This window comes from Mya arenaria, chromosome 17, assembly GCF_026914265.1.
Source record: "Mya arenaria isolate MELC-2E11 chromosome 17, ASM2691426v1".
Taxonomy (NCBI): domain Eukaryota; kingdom Metazoa; phylum Mollusca; class Bivalvia; order Myida; family Myidae; genus Mya; species Mya arenaria.
This window is the reverse complement of record NC_069138.1, coordinates 13736280-13760248: the sequence shown is the minus strand read 5'-3', so window position 1 is coordinate 13760248 and position 23969 is coordinate 13736280. Positions and strand designations below refer to the sequence as shown.

Genomic DNA, 23969 nt, shown 5'->3' with positions numbered 1-23969 from the left:
TGGCCTGTCCCTGTAGTGCCATTTACATTACTTGGCCTGTTCCTGTAGTGCCATTTGCATTACTTGGCCTGTCCCTGTAGTGCCATTTACATAACTCGGCCTGTTCCAGTAGTGAAATTTACATTACTCGGCCTGTCCCTGTAGTGCCATTGGCATTACTTGGTCTGTCACTGTTGTGCCATTTACAATACTCGGCCTGTTCCAGTAGTGCCATTTACATTACTCGGCCTGTCCCTGTAGTGCCATTTACATTACTCGGCCTGTCCCTGTAGTGCCATTTACATTACTCGTCCTGTCCCTGTAGTGCCATTTACATTACTCGGTCTATCCCTGTAGTGCCATTTACATTACTCGGCCTGTCCCAGTAGTGAAATTTACATTACTCGGCCTGTCCTAGTATTGCCATTTACATTACTCGGCCTGTCCCTGTAGTGCCATTTACATTACTCGGCCTGTCCCAGTAGTGCCATTTACATTACTCGGCCTGTCCCTGTAGTGCCATTTACATTACTCGGCCTGTCCCTGTAGTGCCATTTGCATTACTTGGTCTGTCACTGTTGTGCCATTTACATTACTCGGCCTGTTCCAGTAGTGCCATTTACATTACTCGGCCTGTCCCTGTAGTGCCATTTACATGACTCGGCCTGTCCCTGTAGTGCCATTTACATTACTCGTCCTGTCCCTGTAGTGCCATTTACATTACTCGGTCTGTCCCTGTAGTGCCATTTACATTACTCGGCCTGTCCCAGTAGTGCCATTTACATTACTCGGCCTGTCCTAGTATTGCCATTTACATTACTCGGCCTGTCCCTGTAGTGCCATTTACATTACTCGGCCTGTCCCAGTAGTGCCATTTACATTACTCGGCCTGTCCCTGTAGTGCCATTTACATTACTCGGCCTGTCCCTGTAGTGCCATTTACATTACTCGGCCTGTCCCTGTAGTGCCATTTACATTACTCGGCCTGTCCCTGTAGTGCCATTTACATTACTCGGCTTGTCCCTGTAGTGCCATTTGCATTACTTGGCTTGTCCTTGTAGTGCCATTTACATTACTCGGTCTGTCCCTGTAGTGCCATTTGCATTACTCGGCATGTCCCTGTAGTGCCATTTACATTACTCGGCCTGTCCCTGTAGTGCCATTTACATTACTCGGCCTGTCCCTGTAGTGCCATTTGCATTACTCGGCCTGTCCCAGTAGTGCCATTTACATTACTCGGCCTGTCCCTGTAGTGCCATTTGCATTACTCGGCATGTCCCAGTAGTGCCATTTACTTTACTCGGTCTGTCCCTGTAGTGCCATTTGCATTACTCGGCATGTCCCAGTAGTGCCATTTGCATTACTCGGCCTGTCCCTGTAGTGCCATTTGCATTACTCGGCCTGTCCCAGTAGTGCCATTTGCATTACTCGGCCTGTCCCTGTAGTGCCATTTGCATTACTTGGTCTGTCACTGTTGTGCCATTTACATTACTCGGCCTGTCCCTGTAGTGCCATTTACATTACTCGGCCTGTTCCAGTAGTGCCATTTACATTACTCGGCCTGTCCCTGTAGTGCCATTTGCATTACTCGGCCTGTCCCACTAGTGCCATTTACATTACTCGGCCTGTCCCTGTAGTGCCATTTACATTACTCGGCCTGTCCCTGTAGTGCCATTTACATTACCCGGCCTGTCCCTGTAGTTCCATTTGCATTACTCGGCCTGTCCCTGTAGTGCCATTTACATTACTTGGCCTGTCCCTGTAGTGCCATTTACATTACTCGGCCTGTCCCTGTAGTTCCATTTACATTACTCGGCCTGTCCCTGTAGTGCCATTTACATTACTCGGCCTGTCCCTGTAGTTCCATTTCCATTACTCGGCCTGTCCCAGTAGTGCCATTTACATTACTCGGCCTGTCTCTGTAGTGCCATTTGCATTACTCGGCCTGTCCCAGTAGTGCCATTTACATTACTCGGCCTGTCCTAGTAGTGCCATTTACATTACTCGGCCTGTCCTAGTAGTGCCATTTACATTACTCGGCCTGTCCTAGTAGTGCCATTAAAATAACTCGGCCTGTCCTAGTAGTGCCATTTACATAACTCGGCCTGTCCTAGTAGTACCATTTACATAACTCGGCCTGTCCCTGTAGTGCCATTTACATTACTCGGCCTGTCCCTGTAGTGCCATTTACATTACTCGGCCTGTCCCTGTAGTGCCATTTACATTACTCGGCCTGTCACAGTAGTGCCATTTACATTACTCGGCCTGTCCTAGTAGTGCCAACGCGACATTTTTTGGCGTTTAGTGTACCTTGACTTTTGGATAGACTCAGAAATAAATTTGTAAAAGACAAGAAGGCAAGTATGTGACTGATCGAGATCTTCTAACTGTCCTATGTCTGAGGGATTGCCCCCACCCCATCCTACTCCTCGCTTATTGAACGTAATCGTAATCCTATCCGAATTATGTGTAGCAAATGATTCAAACGGTTTTGACAGTGTGTATTCAATAATGTCTAATTTGGCGTTTCTGTAAAGATCGTACTACCATTTTGAATACCGCGTACACCATGAAAACCACATTGAATAATGTGTACCAAAAGAGGGGTTTGAGCCTCAGATTTGGTAACGATAGACATACATGAAAGGCAAACTTCATTAACAAAATACTTGTCGCCGATTGTACTTAGCACGGATTGTTATTACCTTCGTATTTACAATTCCAGCTATCGCTCCAACATTCACGTTAACACTTGGAACGAAAATGGATTAAACAGTAAATGATTTTTTACAGTTTATTTCATTTCCTAAACACACATACACATAAAATATTAAATTCAGAATGTATAGACATTTTAGAAAACCTAATAATTTTACAGTTTTGTTTTTAAAAAAAGATCTAAGAAATTAATTTATCTATAAATTTCAGTGACCAAAAGTCCTCAAGTTCCTAAACAAAAGATAAAGCCAAAATATTATTAGCTATTTTCTTGAGCTAATGTTACCAGTTACATAACGTTGTTGTCTCTCATGTGTTTCTTGATGAAACTTATAATTATAATAGTTTGGGTCTCTAAGTTATTAACTTATATACTTGTTCAGGTCTCTAAATTATTAACGTATATACTATATTGGGTCTCTAAATTATTAGATTATATAATGGTTTGGGTCTCTAAGTTATTAACTTATATACTAGTTCAGGTCTCTAAATTATTAACGTATATACTATATTGGGTCTCTAAATTATTAGATTATATAATGGTTTGGGTCTCTAAGTTATTAAACTTTTATAATAGTTTGGGACTCTTAGTAATTAACTTATAAACTAGTTTGGCACTATAAGTTGATAATTTATACAATGGTTTGGGTCTCTAAGTTATTAACTTATATATTGGTTTGTGTCTCTAAGTTATATGCTTGCATACCAGTTTGGGTCTCTAAGTTATTAGCTTGCATAATATTTTGGGTCTTTAAGTTATTAGCTAGCATAATAGTTTCGGTCTTTAAGTTATAAGCTTGCATAATAGTTTGGGTCTCTAAGTTATTAGCTTGCATAATAGTTTGGGTCTTTAAGTTATTAGCTTGCATACTAGTTTGGGTCTCTAAGTTATTTAACTTACATACTGGTTCGGGTCTCGCATGTATAAACTTACATTCTAGTTTGAGTCTCTTGAGAATCTATGGTCACTGCATTAGTGCATTTATACGTCAGGAATAATAAACATCCAATTATAATATATCCAGGAATAATATTGGCAAAAATGTATGTAAACATTGCGACATCTATGCTTAGAAGCTTATAGTTCATTTTTCATGACGACGACAACTTATGTGTATATAACTCAAATTTTTGAAACACACAAATAGGTAGCTTTTTTTTATTCTCTTTCATGGAACTTAAGAAGTTTCGAGAAATCGGGGCCAGGGCCGGTATTAAAGAAACACCTCATATCTTATTTGAAGTCAAATTCGTAAAATGTCCATAGTTAAAATTAAAGAAAAAAAAGTAGCATTTTGTTCAAAAAGTTTAAATATTACATCAAAATGATAAGTATAAAGAATTTTAAATATAACTAAGTTATGCTATCATATGACCAGTGGGATAGTTAACTTAGGAAAATGACTTATTAATAAGATAGGTAATTATTTAAGATGTTTTATGAACACCGGCCCTGGAGGTTAAACAAAAATAAAAATATTTAAAAAAGTTAAGCAAAAATAAAAAAAAATAACATTATGCGGAATATTCTTTTTCGTAAGGAAATATATATAGCTGAATGTTGGAACGAAATGACTCCAAATGTCATGGAACAACCTCGTACTAAATATAGCATGGATGTCTCAGAACCAGGCGCGTTCATTACGCATAGAATGTGAAGTGTACTATAATGAATGATACAATAACAATATACAGACAGAAGCCCACTAGTCGAACATTTAAAAAAGAATGGAGGCACATGGCAATGTCATAAAAGAGACTGGAACTAGAGGCTCAAACGTAAAAACATCACTTTATTTAGAATACAACCTACATTTTACGCCAATGAAACTGCAGAACGGCAACCATTAAGTAGTAGACTTAATCATAAGAATTTCAACTTTCGCGCGTGCGAAAAAGTCCTCCTTTTCTGCCAATTATCCGATACACACTCCCTGCATCAGATTTTACGTTGACAATGTATCAGCCAATGAGGTTGTATTCTAAGTCAGTTAGATGACATGAAGTGAATTCTTAATAATCAAGAAGGACTCGTTCGCTACGCTCACTCCGCCTATTCTTAATAATCAAGAATTCACTTCATGTCATCTTACTATAACTTAAACAAATTTCTACATAAATATGTCACTTTTTCCTTTATGTAAGATGTATCATCTAGTACGCGTTATCATCATTTCAGTATAGCATACAATCAGAGATGTTATCGAATAAAAGTGAAAGTGGAACATTAATTATAAATGATATTTTTTTAAATAATTCTTTTTTTTAAATGTTATGATCGTTTGTAAATATATAATCACTATTAAAATAAAAACACAACTCGTGTTGCATTTGCTTGAAAACAACAACATCAACATCAAGTACAACTTAAAATGTGAAACTGCTTTTCTTGTTTGATTTTTTGTCTGAATAAGCAATGTCACAATAATATTCTTATCGGGTACACACTCATTATGATACAACATAATCTTGTGAACTTCCATTACAATTTAACAAACGCTTTTCAACATAAGCATTAAAATAAATCATTCTGATACAGGCAATAAAAGTAACCTTTCTATAATATGTTTCATTATTCTATTTTGAACACTTTAATTCCACTGATGCGCCACATCCCAACGTACAGACGGCGTGATTTATCACATACTGCCACACAACGTGGACTGTGAACACCATCCTCCTCCCCCAGCAGCCTGGTGACAGAGCCGGTCTCCGGGGACACTAGGCACACAGTGTTGGAATTACAATCACATACGTACACACAACCTGTGGCATCAACAGTTAATCCACGTGGGTCACGTAGATTGTCCTTATCCTGTAAAACCCCGAGCACATGACCATCCCGCGTCAGGGCAGTCACCGTGTCCTTCTCCCAGTCAGATACGTACATTGTGTTGTGGTCAGGGCTAACGGCCACTTGTTCGGGCCATTTGAACAGATTCTCACCGTTACTGTCCTTCTCGAACACCTGCTGCACGTTGCCCTCCATGTCCAGTATTTGTACGTTATTGGATGTATGACCCTTATATGATAGTATCAGTTTGTCATCACTGTACACTATTCCATAACATCCTTCATCAACGTTTATCTTATTAATAAACAAAAACTCTCCGGACTGAGATTTCACTTCCAGGAAATGAATTTTACCAGCTGAAGGAAGTGTCACAGCTACTCGACAACCAGGTAGTGTTGTTATATCATATGGCGAGGGTCGTTGCATATCATATCTCGATATCTGTGTACTTGTGCTCAAATCAAAACAACGCAAACAAACATTTTTCAGGTCCACGGCCACCAGTAATCTGTCCTCCACCACGGTCATTCCGCTTATATAGCCCAACTCTACCATGTCATCGTCATCGTCATCATCCTCGTCTCGTTTCATCAGCTTAATGTCGGCCACGTGTCTCAGGGTTGGGTCAGTCTGCATGCTGTAACGATACAAGTATACGTCGATAATAACAGGAAAGAGTTAAATGTGATGGAAATGTGTACAAAGATTAATATAAGTATATACAATAATAACAACCTATGCTAAATGTTTTAAGAAATAAAAAAACGTCTTACAAAATAATAAATAAATAAATATATATATATATATGATTTTAAAATATCAATATAAATTATCAATTTAGGTGAATTGTTTTAAGTCATTTAAAGTATTTACCGGCCAAAACAGTGGTGTTATAGTTACATATTCTAGTAATATTATATTGTCATATTGGCGAAAGAAGTGAGAGCGAAATATGTAGGATGATTATTTAATGATATACTTGTATGCAAGTAAAATATAAAAAAAATCGAATAATTGTCAAGTCTAATTTCCAGTTCGCCGGACTTTATTTACAGATATTTGTATTCTTCACAATAAAAAAGTTAGATTTCGTGCGCTGAGCTGTGAATGTACCATTGTATTTAAGGTATTTGGGCTAATCTGATTTATTCAGTCATTGCTTATAATAATACTGTTTCACGTGTTACAATTGCTAGGATATCGCTATTTTAAAATATATATTAAAGTCATTCAAAAATATATTATGTTTTAATTTCTATGAAAAACAATTACGGTTTTATATTTGAATGGACATGGAAAAATAAATAACAATTAAAACAGATAAAAGAAATGTTCTGAATGAAAAAAATTGTAATGAAGTTAATTGAAATAATGGCAAGTGCGTGAAATACCACACAATTAACAATAAAATGAATAACCTACAACGGATTCGTACTCGCAACCTTTCGCTTACAGCACAGCACATTAACTTCTGCACTTTATTGTATGCTTTCCGGTGGTTTATATAGATTTATTTGTAACTTAAGTTTGATATTTTTTTACTGTTTTGAAATTTTAACCCGTTCTCAGTATCAAATCAATGTCAGCGTGCACAGGATTTGGACACAATTTCAACGATGTCAATTCAGAAATAACGTTTCGTGCGCATACAAATTGGCGCGTTTCTCTAAAAAAGTGTGATGGATTCTCATTTAATTCATTTTCGACTTTTCATACTTATCGAATAAGAAATATCTATCAATGCCATTGCACTCATCTTTTCTTGAAGAAAAGACTGTGAGAGCGCATTTAATGAACGTGGAAGTTTTGTTTTGTATTGACAGTTCATGAGACATTTTATATACATCTTTGATTTATTTATCTACTCCATAATTAAATATGTTATGTATACTTGTACATTAAAAACAATGTATAAACACTTAACTAAACAATAACGTTTCAGTTTTTCTTGATTTATTTATTTGTTATATATTGAATAAATTAGATGCAAAGTATTTTTAATATGTGACGTCGTATAATTTTATTTATTTCGATTCGGACATTTTACAAAAGCAACTACTTTGGTGTACTCCGTGTGACTACGGGCCTGCTAACATGTATTACACTGTCCATTGTCAGGTGTTTGGTTACGGGCCTGACTGTTCGTTATCAGGTGTTTGGTAACGGGCCTGCACGGTCCGTTGTCAGGTGTTTGGCTACGGGCCTGCACTGTCCGTTGCCAGGGTTTTGGTTACGGGCCTGCAGTGTCCGTTGCAAGGTGTTTGGTTACGGGCCTGCACTGTCCGTTGTCAGGTGTTTGGTTACGGGCCTGCAGTGTCCTTTGTAAGGTGTTTGGTTACGGGCCTGCAGTGTCCATTGTCAGGTGTTTGGTTACGGGCCTGCACTGTCCGTTGTCAGGTGTTTGGTTACGGGCCAGCAGTGTCCGTTGTCAGGTGTTTGGTGACGGGCCTGCAGTGTCCGTTGTCAGGTGTTTGGTTACGGGCCTGCACTGTCCGTTGTCAGGTGTTTGGTTACGGGCCTGCACTGTCCGTTGTCAGGTGTTTGGTTACGGGCCTGCAGTGTCCGTTGTCAGGTGTTTGGTTACGGGCCTGCAGTGTCCGTTGTCAGGTGTTTGGTAACGGGCCTACACTGTCCGTTGTCAGGTGTTTGGTAACGGGCCTGCAGTGTTCGTTGTCAGGTGTTTGGTTACGGGCCTGCACTGTCCATTGTCAGGTGTTTGGTGACGGGCCTGCACTGTCCGTTGTCATGTGTTTGGTTACGGGCCTGCACTGTCCGTTGTCAGGTGTTTGGTTACGGGCCTGCACTGTCCGTTGTCAGGTGTTTGGTTACGGGCCTGCACTGTCCGTTGTCAGGTGTTTGGTTACGGGCCTGCACTGTCCGTTGTCAGGTGTTTGGTTACGGGCCTGCATTGTCCGTTGTCAGGTGTTTGGTTACGGGCCTGCAGTCTCCGTTGACAGGTGTTTGGTTACGGGCCTGCACTGTCCGTTGTCAGGTGTTTGGTTACGGGCCTGCAGTGTCCGTTGTCAGGTGTTTTTTGGTTACGGGCCTGCTCTCTCCGTTGTCAGGTGTTTGACTACGGTCCTACCTACATTCTTAAAAGCGTCCGTTGTCAGATGTTGGTTTACGGCCTGCAGTGAGAATTTTTATTTTATGATCTCGAACACACTCATTTGGAAAATATAGGTATACATTAAAGGTCCTATTAAAAGTTTCACTTGTTCTAAAACCTTTTGTGGGCATTATTTTTAAAATATATTTGATTGTTATAGTGTTCTCATTATGTAATGTGTATTTAACAATTTAAGTAGACATTTAAAATACTAGGATCTGTGAAGATATTTTGTGTATGTTTTGTAACACTGATATTAAATAAAAGTTGTTGCTGATTAAATTTTCTTGCCGGTGTCTCTTTCTCGGTTGCGATAAGTGGTCGTAACATCATGAATAACGGAGTGGCAATTTTCATGTTTGATGTAGTGTTTCGGTTTTTTCTTCCTGTTCAATACTCTGCTTTTATTATTCGTGTATTTCTAAATCCGACCCACACTTAAGCTACCATTAACCTTTATAAGATGGGTAGTGACCAATGAAGTTTTGTTGTAACAGTCGAACACCGTTGAGTCGATCTCCCAAGGACCGGCGAAAATAAATCGAGCCTCAAAATATTCGAGCCAACCGGGGTTGTTTACCTTCAGTATAAAGAATCGTTCCTATACATCTAGCTCGTGCCAACGAATAATTCGAGCCAAGCGAGTTCGAGCCAACGGGGTTCGACTGTACTTGAAAGATGTTAAATTGCTGTTTACAACTATGCTCAATTTAATACCAAAATGACATTAGAGTTTGTACATTTGCCCTTTATTTCAGCAGACGTGTAATGCTATTCGGTTAGAAAAATGTTCATGAATTATTATCGGAAAAATCTTTATTACAGTTTTAATGTTTTCCCTAAAATAAAGCCGAAATCGGACGTATGACGACATAATTGGCAAGCCTTAAAAGCCAAACATACCTTTTGTTTTATTATTATCCGAATGATCATTATGTTCAAAAACTCGGAATAACTTACTATTAAATAAATAATGGCGATTGATTTACACACAAAGTCCTGTCAGAAAATATAAAAGTAATATTAGGTCATCATGAAGGCATCCAAAATTCATATATTAAAAGGTCAGGTTCCTGAAAGTCATTACATTGTATATATATATATATTGCTAGACACTTCAACATTTGCCTGGGAATTATTGGAGCCACAACACTTTTTATTTGCTGTATGCCAATTTGTTAAAACAGTGGTAAACGGTAAGCATGTCTGTTGTTTTTCCTTTCAGAATGCTAAGTTTTTCGTATGTTTAGGAAATATACTCAGTTTTCTGAGATGTTAAACAATCCACAATGTTTGTTATCTTTTTAAAGATTGGTTACTTTATTTGAGTCAGCTATGTTGCTTTTGTTTAAAGTTATCATTTTTCTCACTTTGTAGCTGATTGGCGATTTTCGGGACACATCTAGCAGTGGCGGATCCAGGACTTTCTAAATGGGGGGAGGGGGGTGCACAACTAATTAAAAACATTATAAAACTTTTTTGGAATGCATTATTTTAATCATATAATGACATGGAATTAACATTTGCTGTCGCTGTCAATGATGTTTGGCAGATCAAATGAATTAAAAAGATAGCATTAACTGATATTAGATAAACCTTACACCCTAAAAATATCATGTCGATGAAAAGAATCGAACCGGGGTCGCCGATTTTGAAACCAAAGTCGTTAACCACTCGCCCTCCTGAGATAGACATACGTGCAATGACAAACATAAACTGTGCACATGTTAACAGTTTAAAACAACTTATATTTCTGGTAAAGAATATATTCTGAAAACAGTAAACTAACCCGTATAACTGCAGCCATATTTGTTTCGTATTATTTGTTTACTTTTGATCAGCTGTCTGTGTAAAATGCGGCGCCGATTTATCATTATCGAATGTTCGGGCCCCGATTCCATTTTCAAGAGACTTTTTCGTGTCATATACTATACATTATTATATTTTGAAATTGGCATACCATAAATACTGGAACACGAGAATCAGGTTCAACTGTTTACTTGCTCAAATAATGATATAAACTTTAAACTGTGACAAAACTTATTTGTACAGTTAAATCAATAAATATGTGCACAAAGAACATAACTTGCCGGCCAGCTGGGGGTGGGGCACGGGCCCTATGTGCCCCCCCCCGCTCCGGTTGAGCCGCCACTGTCTAGATACTAAAACTACAGTCTTAACTTGAACCACAGCAAGCCGTCGCGGTTAGGTGCAAAATGGACACTAATAGTTTATAGTTGAAACTTTAAGTAATGATAGTTCATCAATTGATATAACAACATTCATTAAAATGTTACATGCTTGAACTAAGAAACAAATGAAGAGTTTAAAATCATAGAAAAAATAGTCATTGTACAGGTCCAACAGCCCTAAGGAACATATATGACTGCTCGTACTATAATTCCGCTATTTATATGCTAGTTCGGTTTCGGTTTTCCACGCATTTTTTGTGTCCGATATACACACTAACGACAGATATTAGCTATTAAGGCACTTTTTAAAACTTGAAATTTAAAACTTGAAATATATATTTTTGTGAAGAAATGCAAACATTATCGACTAAAGGTATAAAAAACACGCTTAACAAAAAAGCGTATTTAAATCACCACGGGCTTTAAATTCATTGTTACTACACTACTCTAAGTATTACAAATGATATCCGCAATACAATACATACAAATGTTATCCGCGATACAATGCATACAAATGATATCCGCGATACAATGCATACAAATGATATCCGCGATACAATGCATACAAATGTTATCCGCGATACAATGCATACAAATGTTATCCGCGATACAACGCATACAAATGATATCCGCAATACAATACATACAAATGAAATGCGCAATACAATACAAAACGTTATATCAGCGATAAAATGCATACAAATGATATCCGCAATACAATGCTTACAAGTGATATCCGCAATACAATGCATGCAAATGTTATCCGCGATACAATGCATATAAATGATATCCGCAATACAATGCATACAAATAATATCCGCGATACAATGCATACAAATGATATCCGCGATACAATGCATACAAATGATATCCGCGATACAATGCATACAAATGATATCCGCAATACAATGCATACAAATGATATCCGCGATACAATGCATACAAATGATATCCGCAATACAATGCATACAAATAATATCCGCGACACAATGCATACAAATGATATCCGCGACACAATGCATACAAATGACATCCGCGATACAATGCATACAAATGATATTCGCAATACAATGCATACAAATGATATCCGCGATACAATGCATACAAATGATATCCGCGACACAATGCATACAAATGATATCCGCAATACAATGCATACAAATGATATCCGCGATACAATGCATACAAATGATATCCGCAATACAATGCATACAAATGATATCCGCGACACAATGCATACAAATGATATCCGCGATACAATGCATACAAATGATATCCGCGACACAATGCATACAAATGATATCCGCGATACAATGCATACAAATGATATCCGCGATACAATGCATACAAATGATATCCGCAATACAATGCATACAAATGATATCCGCGATACAATGCATACAAATGATATCCGCGATACAATGCATACAAATGATATCCGCGATACAATGCATACAAATGATATCCGCGATACAATGCATACAAATGATATCCGCAATGTAATACATACAAATGATATCCGCGACACAATGCATAATTACGTGACTTCTCATAAATCATATGACCATATACTTCAAATATCCCCGTGATTATAAATACGAGGGTCAGTCGTTAAGTACCCGGGCTGTCCTAATAAAGTTATTATTTTTTATCGTTCAAATACCTAGTGATTGTAAAATACGACATGTTATAGTCTGGTTCACAAACACGAATATATTTTAATGTTGTATAGTTGTTACGGAGTAGTTTGAAATCTTACAAATCTTATTTAGCAACAAAACACAAAAGTATCGAATCTTTAAAATTTAGCACATTAGCATCATAACTTTAGACATAACATTAGAAACGTATCTGGTTAATACTTCCGGAGAGTTTTGACGTCATGTCCATGATAGCAATTGAAAAATCGCAAGTTGAGTATCGCTACTCCGCAACAGTTCCAATTGTAAAACACCGACGTCATTTTGTACGGCGCAGCGTGCAGGGATTAAGTTTCGCGGACCTGCAGGAATAACCCTTACAGAAACGTTGAAACTTATGGGAAAGGACCCCAATAAGAAGGTTAGTCGAACACTAGATTTGAGTGTCTGCAGCATCCTCCATACTGTCCAGACCTGGCTCCCATGGATTTCGCGTTCTTCCTAGGTTAAAGAGTGAGCTCCAAGGCCGAAAGTTCGAATCGCTAAAGGAACTGGCGATTGCTGCACGGACGCATTACCGGCGATTCGACCCGTGTGCATGAGGGAAATATTTTGAAAAGGGGTAACGTTAAAAGTGACGTCGCGTTATTTTTTGCCTTGAAAAGTGCTCCGTGTTGTTCATGGTTATGTTTAATAGGGTGTGGCTATTTTATTGCATGTTGTTAGTTTCCTGTAAAATTTGCAACACAACTTCCAAATACATTTGTCTACGATACTGTTGTATTATTTTGATTTTATAGTAAACATTTTCGATATTATAAGCAGAGTCCGAGAACTTTACGACTGACATTCGTTGTATTAAAAACAAAAACAATAAGCCATGCATATCATGCACAATTGTATGTGTAAGCATGAAAGACTGTGGGTATTACTAAGTTACAAAATTCAAAACGGCAATTTAACAATTTGTAAGGGAAAGCCACAAGCCTATATGGAGAGACAGTTAACATAATTGTTTGTTTAAGCCTCCGAGTAATACCCGTACGAAACCGTCAGGGTCTGCACACATGAAACAGGCCAATATTTGATGAACGAATTCGATTGTCGTTTGATAGAATTCAAACAGTGATCCGTTAGTTATTTAAGTTCGCAGCATACATCAAGTCACGTGGTCAGGCAACATTGACATAAAACTTGTGCTTTAATTAAACCTTAAACACATTCCAACGACGACCATCCTTATGAGCTGATGTTACATGATGCTGATAAATATCTAATATTTAGAGCTGAACGTTAAAATAAATAAGATCAAAACATTGTACTTAAGTATTATCAATAGTAATTTATTATTTGAAAGGCGACAATACCTGACGCTGGTCGGTCTACCCAGTTCGTTATTGATAACGCTCTGGACGTCAACATCAACAATACCTGCAAACAATATCACAAAACTTAACTCTATAGTCTGAAGATGCGAAAAAAATATTGGGTACTTTTTTCGGGAACTAAGAAGCTTTCAAGTAGATTATATGCTTTTGGTATTAAACAGTGGACACAGCCATGTTTTAAACTCTTAAAACGCTCACGTATAAAACTATAAACAGTTAAAGAGAACAAAACCGCTATATTGTGAAATTTGATAAGAGAAATGTATTTTTACCTCCTGACGGATTCATTTCCAAGACGTTTTGAAAAATCCAATGCATTCCTGTTTTCCGAAGGCACTCATGCAGCCTCGCCTTGTCCATCACGACCGCAATGTTTGGTTTCCCATTGTTCACCATTGGCTTCATAAAGTCGAAGGTCTCCAACCATTGGTTTGCTTTCAACATGTCGAACACATATTTCCCCGCCATGTCAACTACCACAACTACGCCCGCGCTGTCCAGTTTCGCATGCATGATATCGTCTCTGTGGGACACAGTCAAACAGCTCGGGAAATCTGCTGTCAGGTAGGTAATGCATTTTGAAAGGCCATCACTATCTGTAGCTGTCAAAACCACACAGTGTTTATCGCTGAGTTTGGACAAAATTGTTCTATAATTTGTATTACTTGTCTTGAGTGTTGTCTTCTGCAGATCTTCTACGTAACATTTGCTCATCTCTGCAATGATGATTGGCTTATATTTATATATTTGAAATTGTCAAAAAGGAATACCTTTATTGATAATTATCATTATGTTTAAAATTTAAAGATTGCATACGTATATAAATAAGCATGTATATCCCTCTTTCTAAAAGTGATACAAAGTGTGTGAAAATATTGCGCACAAAACTAGAAATTTAACATACACGAGTAAATTGCAGTCAAAGCTCGTTAAGTCGAAGTCGTTTGGACTTCAGAAAATGACTATTCGATAGAAACGAATTACAAAAAATGTATAATTAAACGCTAAACATGTAAAAACAAGTTCGACACAACAAGAACATTGAGATAACAGAGTTCGCAAAGCGAGTTTCGACTATATAGTTTAGCTTTCAAGATGAAAGTTAAAAGGGGAACCTATCGTTGTGTCTCTTTACCCGTCAGTTAGATTTATCTTATAACTCGAAAAGAATTATATCCGTAAATTGAGATCCGCAACAGTAGAAAACGTCAAACATACTCACGGGAAACATTTCTTGAATATACAGGGGGGTCATTTTTCTCTTTCATTAATGTCATTTGCTCTGAAAAATATTAATTCATTATTAACCTTCTGTAAATATGTCAACTTATATATTTTGTTTAAGGAAAACAATTACACTGTGGAAAATGGTTGAATATACAGGAAAGAACGGTCCCGTACATCTTGAATATACGGGCGTGTTCGGACCCGTATATCCACATGTACGGACCCCGTATATTAATACGTATACGGAACACCACGTGTACGGACTTCCATATATCCATTCCCGTATCTTTAGATATACGGAGATATTTTAATTTCGAGAAAAAAATGTGAAATATTTTTATGTTATTTAGCGTGTTTTTGAAAAAATACACATTTTATCCATATAATGTTTTGACAAAATATATATGGATATACGGACCCCGTACATGCAATGTGTACGGGATGGATATACGGACCCCGTACATGCAATGTGTACGGGATGGATATACGGACCCCGTACATGCAATGTGTACGGGATGGATATACGGACCCCGTACATGCAACGTGTACGTGATAGATCTACGGACCCCGTACATTCAACTTGTACGGGATGGATATACGGACGTTATACAACGTATACGGGATGGATATACGGACCCCGTACATTCAACGTGTACGGGATGGATATACGGACCCCGTACATGCAACTTATACGGGATGGATATACGGACCCCGTACATGCAACGTGTACGGGATGGATATACGGACCCCATACATGCAACGTGTACGGGGTGAATATACGGACCCCGTACACGCAACGTGTACGGGATGAATATACGGACCCCGTACGCGCAACGTGTACGGGATGGATATAGGACTCCGTACACGCAACGTGTACTGGATGGATATACGGACCCGTACACGCAACATGTACGGGATTGGAATACGGACCCCGTACACGGATGAATGTACGGACCTTATACGGGATGGACAAAGAAAGGGTTTGCCCGTGTTAGACACGAATGATAAGAAATAACAAATGCATGCTGTTTTTTATAAAACATTATTTATAGACATAGGAATAATTACTATTTATATAAATTCATCAGATTTAAAAATATCATGTTTGAGTAATCAATGATTAATGTCATTCTAGATCTGCCTTAACATAATCATTTCATTGTGGCATTTGCTCAAACAAAATATTGTATGATTAAAATTCCACTGCCTTGTCAAACAACAATTTATACAGGCTGTTAAAACAAACGTCCAGAAAACATATCACAACTAATATGAGTTCCATTCCGCGATTTATTGGCTTCAGGCATTAGGTCAAATTGCGCACGGACATCAGGTCACTGAAAAAAGAAATTATACAGACACAACAAGCTTGTGGCGTACAGACATATGAAATGCAGATTTGATATAATACAGCAATATGGCAAATTCATCACCATGAAGTTACAAAACCCCGTGATAGAAAAACCATTAGAAAATGTGACACAACCTATATATGTCTAAGTCTAGACTTGTAAAAAATGCACTCTCAAAGCATTAAAAACTGTAATCTTTGGCAGTTTTTTAGCAATTGACTGTGATCTTTGTGCTTGAATTGAAGGAATTTATACAAAAGTTAAATCTGAGACAAAATATTTATGTCAAAACGGTCAATCTGAGAGAGTACAGATCTGAAAAATTCAACCAGTCCATTCCCAGATGAGATGATAATACATAAACATAAATCTGTGTTGTACATGACATTTCTATGAAAAATTGTCAATGTATGCCAACTAATATTTAATCAAAGTAAATTCAATACATAGCTTGTATTAATTTATAAAGGCATACATATTTATTATTTTGTTTCCCCTCAAAATTGTGCCAGCGAGCCAAAAATTGTCTAATGTCAAAATGTCAAACCTTTTAATTAAAATACCAAACCCACATTTCATCAGAATTAAAGTTTATCCGTTTGTTCAATGGTTCATGTTCGAATTATAAATACCTATGCCCGGTTCACAGACATAATAACTAACTAATAATCGGTGTCCCATCAAAAAATAAATAACAATTATATCTTATAATATGCTAGCTCGTAGTCTTACCTCATTATTGTTGGGTATTCTTCCTTGTTGCTATTTGGCTCATGTAATGACACAGATGATATCGATTCTCGCGCTTTCTGCATCCCGTTGTTACGATTGGCTATTGATTATACGCTCTTGATTGGTTGAATGACCAGCAGCTAAATATTGGCTGAAACTTGCGCTATTCTTGAAAATTTAAACTAAATATTAAGATTGTTTTATTTACTATTATTATTATTATTATTGTTATTATTATTATATCAGCGTAAATTGAAATTATTTTAGTCGCATAAATATGCATAGCAAAAAAGAAAAATTGATGTTGTATGGCTAAAATCCAAATCAAGCTGATTCTGAGACAAAACGTAAATAAGTAAAAATTGTCAAACTTAAAGAGAGTGCAACTTTAAAGATAGGGCATCTTTATTGCAACTCCCTCATACCAATGGATGGGTCAGAGTCAACCGCTATCAATGAAAATCATGCAAACTTGAAATTAATAATTATTGTTCTTGATTTTAATAAGAATTCAGTCTAATTTCTTAAAAACAGATGCCTCTTATTTTATGTATGACATCAGAGCGGATTTTATCAGCATTCTTCAAGTCAGTTGTCACAATTGTTTAAATACAATAATTAGTGAGATAAGGAAGCTGGCTATTTATATATGTATTTATTTTTCATATGGATTTATTTTTCATTATTTCTATTTATATTTTATTCGGTTATTAAATTTCCCGCAGTCTGTCGAATTAATTAATAAGATTTAGAATTTGTGTGTTTTAGTTGTATTTCGTATAGTTTTATGACCCACTGGCCATGTGTTTTTTTCAAAGCAAATGATCATGTCACTAATTGACATAACGCGCGCTGTCAGTCAAACTAGCCGGCCAATACCCGACCGACCAATCAGCGTCCAAATAAGGCGTTGCTTATCAGTCGCCCTTTGCTATCCGCCATGACCTCCGACAATCTGTACTTCAGTAGTATAAAACTTTTTTTCTAAATATTTATTACAAATGAGTTCTTTATGATTGAGAGAAAGATTAAACAAAACACGAGAGCCAAAAACACTGACATTAATTAACACAATTACATTGATTTTGACTTCCTCTGCATTTCTTTTACATACATAATAATAAATGAGTATTAAAACTGCACTCTCACAGATTGACCGTTTTGACTACTTTTTTGTTTCGGAATGAGCCAATATTGCGTAAAATTCTGGAATTCAATGATATAAGACTGCTGACAAATGATCAGATCACAATTGTTCATATTTAGGTTTGAAAATTGATGTTTTATGGCTAAAAGTGTTACAATATTACTAACGTTTTAAAAAAACTAAATATTTCGGCAGTTTTCAAAACAGTTGAGATCTGTTATACTGTGAGGTGTCTTATATGACTGAAATGAAGGCATTGATGCCAAATTCATCAGATGAGACCAAACTTAAAAAAATGTTAAAATTGTCAATCTTTAAAGAGCATCTTTATTTCAACTCCTTCATACCAATGGGAGGATTAGGGTAAACTGCTTTTAATGAAAAGGGAGTTCATAATAGGAATCAAACTATGAAGAAAGTAAGCTAACAATTAGAGCCATTTTCAATAAAATTATGATCAAAACAAATCTGGTTTCTTCAAAATTATAACTTATTAAAATGCAATTTTAATAAAATGCAATTAGAAAACTTGAAATTGATGAATATTTTTGTTGTGTTTAATAAGTAATAGGTCTCTTTTGACGCCTTATCTTAGATATGATCTTCTTTTATCAGCATTCATCAAAGCAGATGTCACAGATAATATAAAATCGTTTGAATACAATTTTAAGTGAGATAAACCTGCTGGATATTTATTTACTTATTTTATTCATTTATTTATTTACCATTATTCAATTCATGCATAATATGATAATAATATTTTCCGCAGCTTGTCGATGAAATTAATAAATAATTTTAATAATTCGTGTTTCGTAGATTTACGACCCACTGGCCATGTGGTTATGAAAACAAATGATCTCCGAGCGACATGCACTAATTGAAAAGGCCATAAAAGTACCCGAGAATAAGACAGTGATGACACTTCTTAATTACATTAGGTGCCCCCTTTCAATATAAAAACAACATATATTAGTTATGCACCCAATTTCTTCGGTCACCCATAAATTCAGTCGTCTGTGGACTTATCTGAAAAATGTATTAGTTAATTCCTACGATTTACTAGAAGTGATATAGCCTTTACGTGTTTATATACGAGGGAACCGATGTTTCGAACGACCCGATTTTCAATTCTGTCGTCAGTTATGAAATATATTTCAGTGTATTTTAAGTTTGAAGTTATCTGTTTACTAAGACACCGATTATGTGTTGCGTTGTGGAAATCGCTTATATGTTCATAGGCTGTCGTATACTATATGTATACTAAATATAATTTTAAAAGAAATATCAATAAATTAATAAATAGAAATTTTAGCAAAGTGACAAGTAGGAATGTTTTCATAAATTCCGATGTTGGATCGACATGGTAGTGTTTATTCATAATCTTATTACTCATTTACATTTCTCACAATTAACTTCTCGTCATTAACTTCTCATAATTATCATCTCAAATGCCCATATCTACTAATATTGGTCATGCGTTAACAGTAATAAACGGTTTTCACACCTTATCAAATTGAGTTTCAACTGTCATTGCAATTTTTACAACTTGCGAAACTTTTAACACGTAGCAAATGTTTGTTTAATTTGGAACACGCGTTCGGGAAAAAGTGTGAAATTTTGACCTCGAGGGAGCCATAAGGTTATGTGCACGATTTGTATACTTGGGACCGAGGATATTGCTCGACTGCTCGACATAATTAGGTTTCGATGCAGCGTGGGTATATTCTATATGAAAATAGAAAAGTTCGGGACCAAGCTCCGACCTCGAGGGAACGCCGGTTCTCGAACGACCGCTTGTTCGAGGGAACGAAGTTTCACTGTAAGTCCTAACATTTAGGAGTGAACCCCTCCACTCATAACCTATATGCCCCATTGGTATATTCAGCATATACGGGAAACACAACATGTCCGTGTATTCGTTTTGTACGGGTAATGTTACTTGTATGTTTCCGAACATCCAAAATATACGGGATTTGTACACGGATTTGTATATTCATCATGCACGGGAAACTAAACATTCCCGGGCCCTAGCCGTGAATTTATCCACCCAGCATTGTCGAATTCAATTAATTTGTATCATATAGATGTCATTGTAATTTCTTCAACGACTGTTAAAACACATAAAAGCGTTAATATTTCTACAAAACGCGACTCCTGTTACTCTGAAACACGGAAAAACGAATAAGTCAATGGTATATGTAATAAATGTTTATCGTATCATATAGCTGTCAAATGCAACACCACTCAGCATTGTCAAATCTTATTCTTCTGTATCATAAAGATATTATTGTTTCTCAAAGTAACACGGAAAAAAATGTATACACGTGAATGGTATAAATGTTGTTCTTATAATATATGCTGTCAAATGATAACAAATTTCCAAACTTTTTTGCAACATGGGTGTACGGGAAAAAGTACGTTTCCGTATATCAATAGTGTATGGGAATTGTTACTTTTCCGTACACTCACCGTGTACGGGAACTTGTATATTTCCGTACATCCATAATATACGGGAATTGTACACGCCCGTATATTCATCGTGTACGGGAATTGTTACTATTCCGTACACTCACCGTGTACGGGAACTTGTATATTTCCGTACATCCATAATATACGGGAATTTTACACGCACGTATATTCATCGTGTACGGAAATGGTATAATCCCGTATTTTCAAAGTGTACGGAGACCGTACATGCCCGTACACTCAAGGTATACGGAGATGTACGGTACCGTACATCCATCAAAATAGTAAAAGTACCAGTCTTTAGTCAAATCACTCAGCATTGTCGTATTTAATTATTTTTTAGTATTCAGACCTCTTTCTAATTCCACAAAAAGCAGTCAACACCGATTAAAGCATTAAATTTTCTACAAATGTGATTTTTACTAACACCTTCCAATTTTCCTAAATACAGTGATTTTTTTAAGTCAATGTTATAAATGTTGTTCATATTATACATGTTGTCAAAGTAAACACGAAGAGACCTAATTTGATTACAGAATTCATGTTTTTATTATAACATTGATATACGGGCTAGTTCACGCCCGTACATCAAATCCCGTATACTCAAGATGTAGGAGTTTTGTGAATATACGGGTCCGAACACTCCCGTATATTTAACATCCCGTACACTTACCGTACACTATGGATATACGGGTTTCAGTACATTCCCGTATATTTACCCATTTTCCGCAGTGTTATGAACTCGTTATTCAAAATATTTACTAGATATAGCTCCTTACCTATCATACTGAAGGGAGTTGGTGCACTTGTTCCTTTGTAAACTACTATCTTGTCCTCAAGGACATCGGGTGTCTGTTGTAACACTCGCATTGCCTCGTTTAGGATTTCTCCTTTAGAAGCAATAATAACATCCAGCTTTGAGTCATCACATGAGTTTTTTATGTCGTCAAGTTTGTTGAACATAGCTGTAGCTTTGTTTTGATCAAATACTACGCTTCCGAATGGATCTTTGAAAACAACAAGCTGCACATCATCTGGGTCGACATGAATCCAGTCGGAAGGGTCTGTTAGCAATGCACAAAACTTGGAATCATACTCACTACCGTTGATTGCATGGAACACAGTTGAAAGATACGCGCTCTCACCATATCCGACCACAGTTGCAAGGTGATCATTTTCTATCTTTTGTCGAATTGTTCCAACTTGTTCGGGTGGAATAAAATCTCCTTGAATACACCGCGACATATTTCGTTTGAAATCACCTGATTAACAAAACAATCAATGAATTACTTATGGCATATCGAGATGCATTTATTTTTTAATAGCAAACTATTTGGCAAGTTGTCTGCGTAATTTGAAACCCGTTTATGTTTATCAAGTGTACATGTTTCAGATTAATATCCGTTGACTTACCTTTAAATCCCTCTAAATGTGGATTGCAAATTTTTATCCTCTTTGTCGGTTTACCTGGAAAATGAAAAAACACCTCTCATCATTGCACCAAACATATTTAAACCAATCCAAACCATTACAATTAAAGAGCGACAACAATTTAAAACTGCTGGTCTAACAGTATAATAAACATACCTGATCTGCCTTTCCCTTTGACTGTAGCTTTTTGTAGTACACTCGAAGTAAGGGAGGTAGTGATTCCAACTTCAACTAATTTCTGCTTCATTTCTGCAGCATTCTCCAAACTGACTCCCAGATACCAAGTATTCATGATTTCAAGTGTTTTGGAAGGGTCAAGGGTGCGAGTTTCGAGACTGGTGATATCCTTTACCACTTTCTGTATGTCAAGAGGACCCTTGAAATGAGTTATAACTTTGACGGTCAAACCAACAGTATTTGTCCAAAAAGAATTGTATTCTGTTTCAACCATGCTTGTGTCAGACCTGTGTGATAATTTATTTCGCATATCTCTTATTCGCTGTATTTCAGTTTTCACAGGAGTTATTGTTTGTCCGAACATGCTTAGGAGAAGTGATGACAATAAGGACATGTCCCATTTGGTTTCGTCAAACTTTCCTGATGTTGGGAATACAATATCAAATTGATGTTTACGAAGTATTTTTGATTTGAGTAAAGCATCGACTGCTATCCTACGGCTGTTCATGTATCCCTCAAGTGTGGTGAATGTTACATTCGGATCATTCTTGGCGCAATGTACGAACAGGTCCCTCAGAGCTGGGAGACTGATGTCAAGGAGCAGAGTCACCAGGCGGTAGTACCGGTCTGACATCGTGGTCCTGCAGGATGACATATAACATATTACTTGCCACCAGATATGTGCATTATATACATTAACGTTGGTCGGTGAAATGGGGACGTTAAGAAGATCAAAGATCAATTTGAGCACCACTTTTCACACAATTTCGCGAACATAATATTTACCAGTAAAAAAACTGGCAACATAAATGGTTAAAATTTTGAAAGGAAAGAATTCGTACAAATCGATTAAAAATTTAAAGAAAGATATGGAAGGCGGAATTCCGATATTTATAATGAGTATGTGCATTATCAACTGGAAATAAACCATGTCGTTTTTTGATACCATACCATGTGGCAGTAGCGGGTGTTTAGTGATACTGTTCACACACTGATCTTTATTAAACGTTTTACAATATTTTCTAAATAATCAATAATATATTTCGTTCAAGGACGTACTGAATTTCCTTAAGAGCTATTCCAAAAATAGTATACTGCTGATTTGAGTTTATATTCTAGAAACTGTACAAAATCAATAATTCGTTTCAAAGCTAAGTGCAGTTTAGGTGGTTAAAACTAAGAACAATGCGCTATAACATGGATTAGTCAAGAGATATTTATAATAATTGAGATATTTCGTTAAGACGCTTTTTACAACCACAACATACAACAGTGTGAAGTTTTACTCATGCACAAAATACGGCGCAGTAATTCAGTCATGAAGTGTTTACACATGCACAACCTACAGAAGAGCCATTTAGTAAGGACATGTTTACTTGTATCACAACATACAGCGGAACTATTGAATCATATTTTGTTTAGTCATACATTAAATACAGCAGAGTCATTCAGCCATGTCGTGATTACTAACATCACAATGTTTACTCATGCACAACAGACAGCGGAGCCATTCAGTTAGGTCGTGTTTACTCATGCACACCATATAGAGGTGCAATTTAGTAAGGACGTGTTTACTCATGTACACCATACAGAGGAGCCATTCAGTTAGGTCGTGTT

The 23969-nt window shown here is 36.8% G+C and overlaps 1 protein-coding gene across 1 annotated transcript; it reads right to left on the bottom strand.

Moving 5' to 3' along the window:
- Positions 1–2767: 2767 nt before the first annotated feature.
- LOC128223206 (uncharacterized) lies at positions 2768–22988 on the bottom strand. The gene is made up of 6 exons (XM_052932496.1): positions 22332–22988; positions 22158–22211; positions 21524–22006; positions 14093–14536; positions 13800–13863; positions 2768–6128 (listed from the first exon to the last, which is right to left on the bottom strand). Exons 1-6 carry the CDS (start codon positions 22984–22986, stop codon positions 5270–5272), a joined length of 2559 nt encoding a protein of 852 aa, XP_052788456.1. The 5' UTR covers positions 22987–22988; the 3' UTR covers positions 2768–5269.
- Positions 22989–23969: the final 981 nt, after the last annotated feature.